This window comes from Argopecten irradians, chromosome 15, assembly GCF_041381155.1.
Source record: "Argopecten irradians isolate NY chromosome 15, Ai_NY, whole genome shotgun sequence".
NCBI classification, from domain to species: domain Eukaryota; kingdom Metazoa; phylum Mollusca; class Bivalvia; order Pectinida; family Pectinidae; genus Argopecten; species Argopecten irradians.
In genome coordinates, this window is record NC_091148.1 from 21979792 (window position 1) to 21994540 (window position 14749).

Sequence of the window (14749 nt, forward strand, 5' to 3'; positions counted from 1 at the left end):
TAGGCAAGATAAAACAAAATTACTCCATCCAAAACATGAAATTTGCACAAATTTATCATCGAATGCATTAGATATTTTCTTTCAAAATGCATTTGAAATCTAATGTAAGGAAAGGAATGTAAAATCTAAAATTATGCACAATTATGTCGAATCTACAGTACAGATGTAAGATATTGTATAAGATAAAAGTCTTTAATTTTGTCACAGTGACAGCGCCACATCAAAATGTATCTTTGGGTTGGTTATTTATATGAACCCCCTATGAACAGCCTGAGTCAGAAACTGCCCCTGTGTATGCTATGCGTTGCGTATGTGCGTGTATTTTGGGAGATTGGGGTCTGTTTTCTGTTGTGTCTCCTTGTGATAGTGTATTTTGGGAGACTGGGGTCTGTTTTCTGTTGTGTCTCCTTGTGATAGTGTATTTTGGGAGACTGGGGTCTGTTTTCTGTTGTGTCTCCTTGTGATAGTGTATTTTGGTAGACTGGGGTCTGTTTTCTGATGTGTCTCCATGTGATAGTGTATTTTGGGAGACTTGGGTCTGTTTTCTGATGCGTCTCCTTGTGATAGTGTATTTTGGGAGACTGGGGTCTGTTTTCTGTTGTATCTCCTTGTGATAGTGTATTTTGGGAGACTGGGGTCTGTTTTCTGATGTGTCTCCTTGTGATAGTGTATTTTGGTAGACTGGGGTCTGTTTTCTGAAGTGTCTCCATGTGATAGTGTATTTTGGGAGACTGGGGTCTGTTTTCTGTTGTGTCTCCTTGTGATAGTGTATTTTGGGAGACTGGGGTCTGTTTTCTGTTGTGTCTCCTTGTGATAATGTATTTTGGGAGACTGGGGTCTGTTTTCTGTTGTGTCTCCTTGTGATAGTGTATTTTGGGAGACTGGGGTCTGTTTTCTGATGTGTCTCCTTGTGATAGTGTATTTTGGTAGACTGGGGTCTGTTTTCTGAAGTGTCTCCTTGTGATAGTGTATTTTGGGAGACTGGGGTCTGTTTTCTGCTGTGTCTCCTTGTGATAGTGTATTTTGGGAGACTGGGGTCTGTTTTCTGTAGTGTCTCCTTGTGATAGTGTATTTTGGGGGACTAGAGTCTGTTTTCTGTAGTGTCTCCTTGTGATAGTGTATTTTGGGGGACTAGAGTCTGTTTTCTGTTGTGTCTCCTTGTAATAGTGGATATGTTCCCTTTTTATAGTGCTATCTCACTGAACATCCTCCCTGAGATATAGAACAGGAACACCCCTACTGACAGCTGGCGAACCAGTCGTCCAACTCCCTGAAAGCTGGGCGCTGGAGTTAGAAACTGTTACTTTTATAGACTGTCGTGTGTCTCGGCCAAGGACAGAACCCCGATCCTTCCTCACAAGGACGAGCACTCAACTCAAGGCCAAAGGACTAGTGAAGCGGAGTCAAAGGAGACGTTAAGAGAAAGGAAGTCAGTTAAGGAGAATAGAAAAGATGAAAAATAAAAATTCAAATAGATTTTATGCCGAACGTTATTAAAACAGGGAAGTCTTAAAATTGCATTAAATTTCACCAAAGGAGTCTTTAAGAAAATCTTCTCTTGTAAAAGGTAAATGGGAATTTGAATATATACTTTTTTCACTAATACATGTACAATAATCTAACATCTGGCATTACAGTATAAAGTCTCATTGATTTTAGATTAAAAGTCTACATGTACCATACCAATAAATGCCAACACCAATTTTTATTTTAAAGGACTTATAGCCTTATTCAAAGATTTTTCTGAAAGGTAAGTTCAACTATAGTTTTATCAAGCGTCCCCCCTCCTCCCTTTTATTTTTCTTCTTTTATCTTTCCTTTGTTTTAATTTTAAGTGTCATGGCCGCATATTGATCCGAATACTGTATATTATCCACTGCCAACATGGACTTGTAAGTCACGCTGATTGATTTTGCTCCACGCGTAAATGTCATTAGCAATCCCGTCCCCCCGGGAGGCAGTTTGTAGCAGAAAGGTGGTTAGGGTTACTCGCCTAATTATGGATCTAATTAGTGAAACAAAATTAAAATGGGAATTTGAAACTCAAGCTGATGGAGGGAAAAAGAAAAAAGGAAAGAAGTCGATCTAAGAAAGAAGAGAAAAAATCTAGAATGAAAAAGGAAGAAAGAGGGGAAAAGAAAGGATATATAGGTCGATATTAAAAGAATTAATAAAGAGTAGACAAACGAACAAAGGACAGAATACAAAAACGTTGAAGACTGAAATGTAATATGAGAAAAAAATGATAACAATCTAAGTGAAGTTTCGTCGCTTGAAATGAATACGTGACCAGTGAAAACGTATACGTGTACTTTAAATAGAGATTGAACAGTGTTTTGATTGCGTTAAAGGTGGTATGAACGCAATGGGATACAGACATATTCAATGTAGCGCGTTAGCGCTACATGTAGAATATGTCTGTATCCCATTGCGTTCATACCACCTTTAACGCAATCAAAACACTGTTCAATCTATATATTTACATAAATAAATCTACCTTTACGTACAATTTAAAACGGTGATGGTTGCTAAGTTGGGTAACTACGGTAGTCAGGATGACCGAAGATATAGTTCCGATTGTTGAATGTTATAGCTGCAGTTTGGTTTGAAATACAACAATGACACTTTTCAATTATTTTCAATATATATTTTTTTTCCATTTGATAATATATATTAATAATGTCCATTTCGAATAAAAATTGAGATAACCAAGGCGGAACGACTACCGGTATGTATCGTTGTCAGGGTAGTGATGCGGTCCTAAGTGAAGCGAGCCGCCATATTTGATTTTCAACCGAGGAAAGTGACTGTGATAAAGCCTATTGATGGTATGACCGTTGAGCTGCTGAATGTTTGTCATGTATGTATCGGTCTAAGAACGCGATATACACTAAATTCTTCGCAGTCATGACTTTTAATTTATTGTACGGAGGATAGACAAGTGTTTGCGTGTGTGTAGGCCTATTTTGAATGCAAAGACGGGGCCATTTAAGCTGATGATACTGTTTCGGATAGGCTACCTGTAATGTTTTTTTCTGGAAACCTGTATATGATCTGTTAACCTATTGTTCGCTTAGACGCTCCCAGAATTATTCACCGACAATCAGATGTTCTGTACACACATGTACATCTGACGTAACTATGGGATTCCCCGAACATTCCTGAGGAAAGCCCCCCGGTTCTAGCCCCGACCAGCGATTCATTTTGTAGTTTATTACCGTTACAATGCTTGAACACATGTTTTGTTTTGATGTCAAATACATATTTAATTGGATCTAATAAAAAACTCTTTATTGTTAATTTAAAATCCGGTCAACTTATGACGCAAAATCTTATCGAAGCGTGAACTAGAAGTAGTCCGAACCTGCACTGCGTTTGTATTCATACGTCATTGCGTTTACGCTAATTTGAACGCAACTCCCCTCCCGTTGACTATATAGGGGCATATGTAAATATAGAAATTTTACTATCACAAGGAGACACAGCACGGCATTTATATATATATATTACAACTACGTACTGTACCGCAGCCTCCAGAAACATGAATACATGCACGCAGGCAACATCTTGAGGTTACTTAAAATAAACCAACATGCAACCTTAAAGAATTGTGATGCTAATTTAGAATAATTATGATCTATGAATTACCACAGGCTTTTGGCTCTAAACATTTATACGTACATTTCTGTACATGTGTACAGCATTACCCATATGTAGAGGTATACGTACATAGATGTACAGTATATCTATAGAGTCAAAAGCTATTATAGAGATAAACGCTTCCCAATTTACGCAACTTTACAGGCGGAAGGGAGATAACCTTTACTTAGTGAGAGAAACAAACGTCGAAAAGAAACTATATCCTGGTTGAGAGGGCACTATTGCCTCATAGTATTGTCGAGGGATGGAATAGTGCCCGAGCCGAAGGCGAGGGCACTATCCCATCATGAGACAATACTATGAGGCAATAGTGCCCTCGCAACCAGGCCATAATGGGTTTAGTACATCACCCTGACACAAGACCGTTTTTCATGTCATCGTAATAGAAGCACGTCAAGCGATACCACGCAACGCTATCTTTATTTCCTCACCACGTTGTTACATTAGAAGTACAACACATGAATTGTCGCAGAAATGTGGGATTCTATAAAAACGGGATTCAGCTTCATGAAAATTAAAAGTAGATCAATATAGAACATTAGTGAACTGTCTTATTTTAACTGGCACTAGCTTGACATGATAATGATCCTATTTGCAGTCGAGATTGACTTCCGTAGAAATGAGATAGGGTGTGCTTTTTGATGTCGTCGGTGTTATGTCCGGAGGAAGTCCAGGAGAAAATAACTGGCCAATCACAGCCCAGCTTTAAAGATGACAGAGGGCGACGTCAAACATCAAAACCACAGTCAACCACAGTGTATCGTTATTCGATTCTTTTGATGTATATCAAACGATAAAAGTACATTACCAGTTCTGTCCTATTCAGTTTTACAAATAAATGTACAATGAGATAGGCCAGTGGTGACTACAAGGTCAGCGATAGTAACCCCTTGAGGATCAAGGATGCTACCGCTTATGTATGCACATGTTTCTCCATTTCGTTTCCTTATGCATATGGTACTTGCTATTACATTGTAGTCCACTAAACCATATAGTTTACGCTTCTTTTTTATCATACCTAATATATTTCATTACATATACATATAGGTAAAAACAAACACTATTATATTTAGGCAGGTTTTGAGGACCGCTGTTATTGAAGCATCGTATGTGTCAATAAAGACAACTATATGTTACAACAGTTGACCTAAGTTGGCCAAAATTGATCCAACTAATGAGTTAATGAGAATTTATAAAATTTGTGTATAGTGACAATGTTTCATAGCAACTGAAAATTCGGCGTTTAAAGAAAATATGCATGCACATCTATACATGGGTCTCAAACATAAACGTTGCTGTCACAGAGTTCCGCTGAAATTGACCCAGTAGTTTAAGGGAAAGTGTCCGGACAATTTCATCTTCTGCAAAAACTTGTGACCTGTAAACCGTCCATAGCAACGGATATTATGGCAAAGAAAAAATTCCTTTGAGATGGATCTAGTAGTTCAAGGGATCAAATTATTATTCGGACAATTTCTTTTTTTAATTTCTTTTTTTTTTCGGAATCCTGTGCATAGTCATCTAGTTATCATGCAATATTTCTACCAGATAAAATCTTCAGGCACATCTACACATGGTCCCCAACATTTCTGCAATCTGAATCAGAGATGACCTGGCTCGATACCAAACGTTGTTGTCGTATTCAACATTTTCATGTAGCAGTGTGCTCTGACCCTACACCAGACATATATCTGTCATAATGTTTATAGATGTTCCACCGTTTCAACATTTGGACAATAATTGGTGTTTAATCGTGTATATATATATCTATATATATGTCTAATTAACACGAAAAGTAATATAAAATAAAGTGCTTTGCATTTGGTGCATACGCAATCAGTACTTCATTCCATATAGGATATAGTGCCAAGGAATTTTTTTGGGATGCAATTAATTTTTTTTTATATATATTTTACTTGAAATTAGAAGCTCAAACTTTTTAATGGTAGTAATGGTGTAAAGTAAGTAACTTTTGTAACCGAAGAAAAATACTAAATCGTCAGCTCCTATTTTTGATAGTGAAAAAATACCATTTGTTAGCGGTGGAGCATCTTTAAGTATGGTGTCAGAGCCAAAGTATCTCAAGCTAATAAACAGATAAGCTGATTCCAATGTTTATTGCAGTGTATAAGTATAAATGACATATAGGTATCGATCCCTAATCCATAGTCCAAAGACAAATTCATCAAATAAAGACTGTATTTATTGATAAAAGGATTAAATTTTATGAAATAAGCTTGAAAACAATTTATTCACACTCATACACAAATATATGTATTCAATACCATGCATACAGAATGGTGACACATATTAAATGTTCTAGAATTCCAAGAGGATGGTGAAATTCATTCTATTCTGTAATGATTTCAAATACAGGAAGAAAATGTTGTACATTAATATAATATACACGTTTCCTCCAAACCTAAGTAAAATATTATGTGTGCCATTACATTATGTGTCTTGCAATATATATATAAATGACATGGCAACATGACATTGCAGTTAATGATAAATGATGTGAAAAATAAATGCATAACTCATACACCCCCTGAAATTTCATAATGGACTGGCCTATAGCTAGTCTTTGATGAAGAAGAGCCTGAAGGACTGTCTTCAGGGATGATTGAATAAGAAAATATTATAATTATAATCTATCCAAAAATTTAACTGAAGGCACAAAGTGGATAAGGAAAAAATGAATGACGGGAAAATATTGACTAATTAATTACCCGTTTACTTAAATGTCTATATAAGTATATATATCAAACCAATCAAAAATGAGTAAATAAAAATCACTTCTAAAAAGCACATCTTAAGTAAACAAATCATATGAATAATAGAAGATTATTTGAGTAGGGGCTATAATTAATAAAATATTGTGTAATAATATTATATTGCGCTGTCTCTGGGAATGCATCCTCGATACTCCAGGGGTTATTATCACTGACGTTATATTCAATGTAATTCGGATGTAATGTCAAAGATAGTAACATCTGGAGCATCAAGGATGCTGAGAATGAAGCACTTTTGTAAATTATGTGGTGTAAAAAAATTAAACATGCACTAAATTTTATGACAAATGTGTAATTATAATATCTAAAAAAAAAAGTGTATCATGTCAGCAATTTCCATATCCATGTTTTTTATATTCAAATCACAAAATTTTGATCAGTTATTGACTAGACCTGTAAGCTTGAACAAAGGGAAGCAACTCTGATAGATCAGCTAGAATGTGCATTCAAGACACTCCACCGCCGACAGGATATAAACGTTACTCATCATTTGAACAATAATTGGTGTTAAATCATGTACATAAATGTTTAATAAAATGAAAAAATAATATAAAATACTTTGTTATGGCCTGAGGCTGACATAGTGTCACGAAATATATTTTCGGGATGCAATAAATTATTTTTAATATATTTTTATCTTGATTAGAAGCTCAAACTTTTCAATAGTGGTAATAATAATTATGGCCTATACATATAAATGTAATATTATCACATTTTGTAACAGTGTAAAGGGGTCACATCCAGATGACCTTTATACCACACGTGGTCTTCATATCAGGTACATTTTTTACACCTTGTCACTTCCATTGAAAACGATATCTAATGGGATTTTCTCAGATCCTCTTATCAAACGTAGAGATGATACGGATCTGTATTTTAATCAGATTGTCTATAACATATATGGTACATAATTATACAGAGCTTTTTCTAACTGCTTTAGGAATGAGGCCTGTGGCTTTGAATTTGGGAAAATGTGCAACAAAACCAAGATTAGGAAAAATTATAAAAAATATTAAATAAAGCATAACAAATAAGACTTTTTAATTCCAGTGTAGTATACTGTACATGTATGTACTTTTCTGAAGCCAATTCACAAATATTTGAAGCCTTTACCAACTAAGTTCATACACTTACTATATTTGGATAGTTTTCAAGAAACTTTGATTTTGGGAAATTAAAGGTAAGGCTTAAATTGGGAAAATATTAGTGGCTTTGCCATGGGGAATGGGGCCGATTTTCGGCCCCAAATCATGCTGAAAAAAAGCCCTATTTTACACAATATAGATACATATCTCACAGGTTTTTTTTTTTTTTAATTCGGTTTACCACAACAATCAATTTCATCTGCTCAAAGATGCTCCACCGCCGACAGAGCATAAATAATATTCATAACTTGAACAATAATTGGTGTTTAATCGTGTGTATATATATGTCTAGTTAACTTAAAATATAATATAAAATAATATATTTTGCCTTTGGTGCATGCGCAATCAGTACATCATTCCATATATATATATATATAGGATATAGTGCAATGGAATTTTTTCAGGATGCAATTAATTATTTTCAATATTTAAAACTTGAAGTAAAATTATAGAAGCTCAAACTTTTCAACGATGGTAATGGTGTAAAGTAAGTAACTTTTGCAACTGAAGAAAAAAATTAAATCGTCTGCTGCTGTTTTTGATAGTGAAAAAATACCATTTGTCAGCAATGGAGCATCTTTGATATACATAAACTGCACCAATATTTCATATCCATGAACACTCACTGGCTTGAATGCCTAAACATATTATAATTAATTGTTCTAAAAAATTAAAATCAAATATCTACTAAACTTTAACTCCATAAGAAATAATCAATCATTTCATCAATTTAAAAGTAATCTTAATGAAATCCAGATCCTTATTATCAGGGTTTCTCAAGGATATGACAACATTATATTATCTGTAGTCCAATATCAGATGTTGATATTTAGAAAATTCTGATGGGCATTATACATTGATATATATATATATTGTTAGACACGACGTAATGATGAAAAGTATCACGTTGTGCTATAGCTCTAACATTGTTGGAGTTCATGTATATCTGCAGGCTTGAATGATATATTGTTTCAGTTGATGTAGCTAAGTGGAGAATATACATTTGAACTAAAGTCCAGGAAGTATAAATCAAAGGTCATCAGAACGTGACCCCTAATGGAATGTTGTCAGATCCTCTAAGAAACAGGGAGATAAAAGGTGTCTGTATTGTAATCAGATTGTTACAAATAAAAATTTGTCATTATATAATTAATGAAAGAAATTTTATAGTGGCATTCTTGAGTACAATCTGAAGCCTTGGGATTACATGTAATATATATGTTATTAAATGAACACGCCCAGGTAAAACAAATAACTGAAACACAATCAGTATATACCGGTACACATATATCACTCTGTTTATTTTTTTAGTTTATTATATATTATTTCTAATTGAGTATTTCATCCATCTTTTATATATGTGTGTGAACACTAGGAATCGCCTCTGTCTACTGTCTTGTTAAAAAGGTGTTTCAGCAGAAGTTCATACACAGCATTGTTGATTCCCCATGTGAGGAAGGACCGTGTGTAATTCACGTGTACCCCGCGGAACATCTTACGAAGACTGTAGTCCCGTTCTTTTAGAACAACGAAAAACATCTCCCAGAATCCACAGAAGCGACCTCCAAGCTTTGACTGTACTCGGACTTTCACCACATTTATAGGATAGCAGGCGGTACTTATAGCTGCTCCAAGAAATGCACCACTTAAAAAGTTTACAGCAAATTGTTCATATTCTGACCTAGGCTTCGAATGGAGGTCCATTATGTAATCTCTAACCAGAAAGAAGGCAATGTTGCTAGAACAGTTCCTGTACAGAATAGCCGACTGACCGCGGTAAAATTCCTTCAATCCTAACGTCCGAACTTCTTTAAAGGCATGAATCGTGTTATTAAATTTACTGTAATATTTCCGGTCCTGCATCAGCACCTGAACTCTTTCAAATGGCGTTAAGACCGATTCGAAAACCCCCGCCATGATTGCTGCAGTTGTACGATTCACAGGTGTCCATAGATTAGGAAACTCCTGCTTTAATGTTCTCTGTATTTGATAATAAGAACCGAACATAAGAGACATAGATGTGGTTTTCTGTAGAAGTGGCGGAAGAAATCCTCGATAAAGATTTCGAAGGCCTTCCTTCTTTAACTGTCCAAGTGCCTTCCAGGTGCGTACTCCATAAAGTTGCTGCCGAAACATGACCTTGTTTATCGGGAAAGTTGTGGTAATATTCACAATGGCTGCCCCACCGCCGCACACAAACTCGCTGTGGTCATTCAGGACCTGGTGAAGGGCGAAGGTATACGGCCCTTTCATCTTTTCTCTGTCATGTTCTGTTGCACTGATATTACCAATGTGTTTCATGTTACATCCGATTCCAGTTTAACATTCCACAGTGTCTTCCAAACCATTACTAGCTCATGTCCATATCTCTATAAAATATAAAATCAAAATCATCCAAAAATCCAAACAAATGCCAGGATAAGAATTCAATAAAATGAATTTTAATATTTTGAACATAATATAAATGATTTCAATATGAACTGATGCATGATTAAAGAGAGGTAACTGTGATTTATTTGAAATCATCAAATGCAGCTGGCAATACATATTTATATATGTTATGTTGTTTTTAATTTCATCACTATTTTTCATGGGAAAGTGGGACATATTTGCATTTTATTTTAGGACTGTAGCCAACTGAAATGAAATAGCAAATCACCCAGCGATTGGCCAATAGAAACCCTCTGTATCGAAATAGACAAATAATGACTTTAGGCTATAGCTACTTGTTCCACAATGTGGCAGGATTGGATCGTGACTAGCCGATAGGCCGGATATCAGTGACCAATTACATGTATAGCTTGACCAGTTGGTTAAAACATTAGGCTAGTGTTGGAGGTTCTGGGTTCAAATTTGGTCCATCCTCCTGGTTACTATCACTGATATTGTATATGTACCCCTGGACTATTTCATAGGAAAACTGGAAGCTACAGAGTGGAAAAGGTAATTTAGTCCTTTGATGCACATCAAAAGAGCTGTATAACAGTACACTGTGGTTGACTGTGTGGCTTTGAAGCTTCAAAGGAAATGTTTACAAGGCCTGCAATTGGTTCAGATTTTCTCTGCTGAGCTACCTCCGGATTTACTATGAGATATATTCTAGGGGTGGATCATCCTCGATACTCAAGCAGTCTGCAACTTTAAGCACTAGTCCGATGCCCATGACTAGTAATTTTATGGCTGGCTAGTACCAATTGTAATGAACTAGTCCGACTGGACTAGTGGCTCCCATCCAATTAAAACCAGTAAATATACTATGTTTACAAGAGTAATGGTCAAATGTATCCTTCAAAACATTTTGAGGGCATTCTGTATGCGATTATTTCTGTCCAAATGCATCATTATGATTGTGTGAGAATTTGCCTTCACTAACGCATCCAAACTGTAATTTGGGTCAAAAACTGATCATGACTGAAGTGCTGAAGCAAAAAGCCCATATATTTAATGTGGACTAGTGATTACATAGAACAACTAGTAAAATTTTTGGATTAACTAGTCCAAATGACTAGTAGCAAAGTGTCACAGACTGCTCAAGGGGTTCTGAATGCTATCTCACTTACGATCTCTTCGCCCCTGGACTATATATATCATAGTAAAACTAGAGGCGACAGAACAGAAAGGTAAATTAGTCCTTAGATGCAAATCAAAAGAGCCATATAACGGTACTGTGCACATGGTTGACTGTGTGGCTTTGAAATTGTGCGTCGTTCTGTCTGTAGTCTTCAAAGAATATTTTTGCTGGCTTGGAATTGGCTCAGATTTTTCCCTCTAAGCTGCTTTCAGTTTTACTAATAGTCCAGGGATGCAGAGATCATAAGTGATCTGAACCCTAGAGTATCGAGGATGGGAGTGGATATAATGTTAGTTATATAGTAACCCCTGGAGTATCGAGGATGATCTTGGTCTAGCTACTACATTTTCTCCTCTCTTGTTACACAAGTAAGACAAATAATAAGATATTTGTATTAATAAAATTGGTACATTTTATTAGTTTTAAAATCTGTTAAGTTGATATCCGACAGACCATGACCATGTAGTGGCCATGTGACAGCGAGGGACTTTCAAAATGGCTGCTCAAAGTAGCGATCGAACAAGACATTGTTTGCAAAATGAAATGGTTCTTTGTTTTCAATACATGTCACTTCATAATATATGGTGACCGCCTTATATCCCTACGGCCCAATAGTCCGAAGGCCCGTCAGTCCGAAGGCCCATTAGTCCTAAGGCCCGTTAGTCCGAAGGCCCAATAGTCCGAAGGCCCGATAGTCCGAAAACAGATAATACAATTGGGATTTATATGCGAATAGTACTTGAAATGAAACAAACGTTTATTACAGTTTTCGATGCAAAATATTTGTTGTAAACTTGCTAAGGTATACTTACATGTATGTGACTATAGAATTGATACGGAAAATGATATGAAACAACGAAATGTAGCGTATTTTCAAAAAGAGCATAATCTTGAAATACATAAACGTATCTGATATTAAAGAGTATTATTTTGTATATGTACAATGTGATCCTGTTTAATATTTCCCCGAAAAAATATCATTATGTGGACCATTTCCATCATTATGGGTAGAATAAACAATTCAAAGAATGGGAAAGCAAAAATAAGTCCTTAAATACATGTATATATTGTACAAAATAACGACGTTTACAGGTATAATAAAACTCATTTTTCGATAAGATTTGATTATATACATCATTTATTCACGAAGCAATGTTAATCCTAATGCAATACAGTGTACAAAAGGCTAACAATCGGACATTTTAAAGCTTGCATGTTTGTAAGATAATCCATAGAATGTATGCTTGTGAGATATCCTATAAAATGTAAGATGTTATTTTATTATTTTTTTTTTTTATCTATTTTTTTTATTTTGATGTAATTTTGACCTGGCATTGCTCATGAAGAAATGACAACTTGCTGTCCATAGAAATTGTCAGATCATCAGTGCCAAAAAATGTTTTCGTCAAAATACATTAATTATAACAACTCTCTAACTTGCAATATCTCTAACTTGCAATATTTACTAATTTTCGGACTAACAGGCCTTCGGACTATTGGTCCTTCGGACTATTGGGCCGTAGGGATATAAGGGTGTCACCATAATATATGTGCGTTTTGAGAGAAAAATATCTCTACTATAGATATGTGCCAGTATGGGAACCACTGCAGTTGGATTATTTCTGTAATAGACCCAGTGTTTTTCCTGGGTATTTTGGGAAATTGCCACCTGGTGAAAATTGGGAAATTTGGACGATAAAAGTAAGAAATGAAAAATTTGAACGGTGTTTATGGAAATTTTGGAAAAGGTAGAATAGACAATTATGCTTTTCTAAGAATCAAGTGTAAGAATGTTTACTAAAATACGACGTTCAGACTTGGGATTTCCTGATTTTTTTTTAGTTTTGTCGCACAAAATACGCGTCAACTCACTGATTTGGGAAATTTAGACATAGATTTGGGAAAAAATTACAAAAAATACAATTGGGAATGGGGCCTTATTTCGGCCCCAAATATATAGGCAGGAAAAACACCGAGACCCTTAAGCTTACAAGAGGTAGGTCAACCTGACTTGATTTTCCAGAATAAAGTTTAGAAGGCTCGAGTAGGGATTCCGACGAGAGACATCTATCAAACGTCCGAATATAAAAGAGTCTAGAGGAGGAATATCAATAGGGATTAGGGCGAAACTACCAGTTACCTTGTGAAATGGCCTCTGATAGTGTGGATTGATATCTCCAGGAAGTGTGTCAACATATTTAGACGGTTCTTTAAAGAATATTATAAATAAACAGTCCTATAGCATTTGTGAATCACTAGTCTAGTTCACCATGACCTTGCATGACAGTTCAAATTGGCCCAATACATATCCGTCTCTGGTTGCTGATGACACCAAAAGTTAATGAGAAATTAGTCGGTCATATGCATTATTTACGTGTCATGCATTTTTTAGCATCAAACAGAACTTACATGATTTGTTTGTGGTGCCTTTTGCAAGCACCAAATTTTAAATGAGGAATACTGTTCGTCTGTGATGCTGGAAAACAGGTCTGCATCCAGTCATGTTTCTGTGGTCGACGCCATGTTTACAGGTGCATGTGTCAAAGGGAGACCACTCTAAATGCACATAACGGTATGGCAACGAAACAAATTAAAATGATATGCTAAACCATTCGCAGAAGATATTGGTTTTAATCCTCCAAAACTCTGTGTTTGTTGTCTGATATAAACATAATAAATACATACATGTATATAAATAAACATAGATTGTAATTGATTAATTTTACTTGTATAAATCTCTTATTTTATTGGTAGGCCTAGTAAAGGGCACTGGAGTGCACTTATGTAAAGTTAACTCCGATTCACTAGCTAGTGCACTAGAGTTAACATCGTAGTGCACTAGAGTTCACATTGTAATGCACTAGAGTTAACAACGTAGTGCACTAGAGTTAACAACGTAGTGCACTAGAGTTAACACCGTAGTGCACTAGAGTTCACATCGTAATGCACAAGATAAATGAGCCTGATACTCCTACTTATTGCATAAATTGTACATGTACAATCTGTTCATGTATATATTTCATTGAATAGTTTTAAATATCTTTCAATTATTTCAGATGAATTACCAAATGTACTCTGTAATTAAAACTTAGCATAATTAAGTTAGTATGTAAATAATTAATTTATTAAATTAAATGGTTACTTTAATTGGTGTACATATATGGGTTTCATCTGAGTGATTTAGCTTAATATATAATATGAGGCCTAGTAAAGAATATACCGTAAGCTGCGATATGGCTGACCACATGCTGCTTTTCTGTAGATATTTTTTTTTCAGAAAATAACTGAATTTATTTAGGCCATTTATTAGGATCAAATATTTTATACTTGTTATTATACATTTACTAATAGCTACATTTATTACTCAGATCAAATATTAGGTATTTTAGATATAAATAGCTATATTTATATAAATTTATTTCATGTATTTTTTTTATTTTTTTTTTTATTTGATTTTATTACTTAATTATTTGAATCATATATCTTTGTTTTTGCCATTCTAGAAATTAACAGCTATATATACTTGTATTTCACATTTAGAATGTCAGATTTTGTACAGTTAGCAGTTTTGGCTATTACAC

General features: G+C 35.1%; 1 protein-coding gene across 1 annotated transcript; it reads right to left on the reverse strand.

The window, feature by feature from the left end:
- Positions 1–5845: 5845 nt before the first annotated feature.
- Positions 5846–13711, reverse strand: LOC138308935 (mitochondrial nicotinamide adenine dinucleotide transporter SLC25A51-like). The gene is made up of 2 exons (XM_069249991.1): positions 13578–13711; positions 5846–9966 (listed from the first exon to the last, which is right to left on the reverse strand). Exon 2 carries the CDS (start codon positions 9896–9898, stop codon positions 8969–8971), a length of 930 nt encoding a protein of 309 aa, XP_069106092.1. The 5' UTR covers positions 9899–9966; positions 13578–13711; the 3' UTR covers positions 5846–8968.
- Between the last annotated feature and the right edge of the window lie 1038 nt (positions 13712–14749).

Excerpts from the sequence above, each read along its gene's own strand:
- LOC138308935 (XM_069249991.1), bottom strand. The coding sequence starts at position 9,898 with ATGAAACACATTGGTAATATCAGTGCAACAGAACATGACAGAGAAAAG.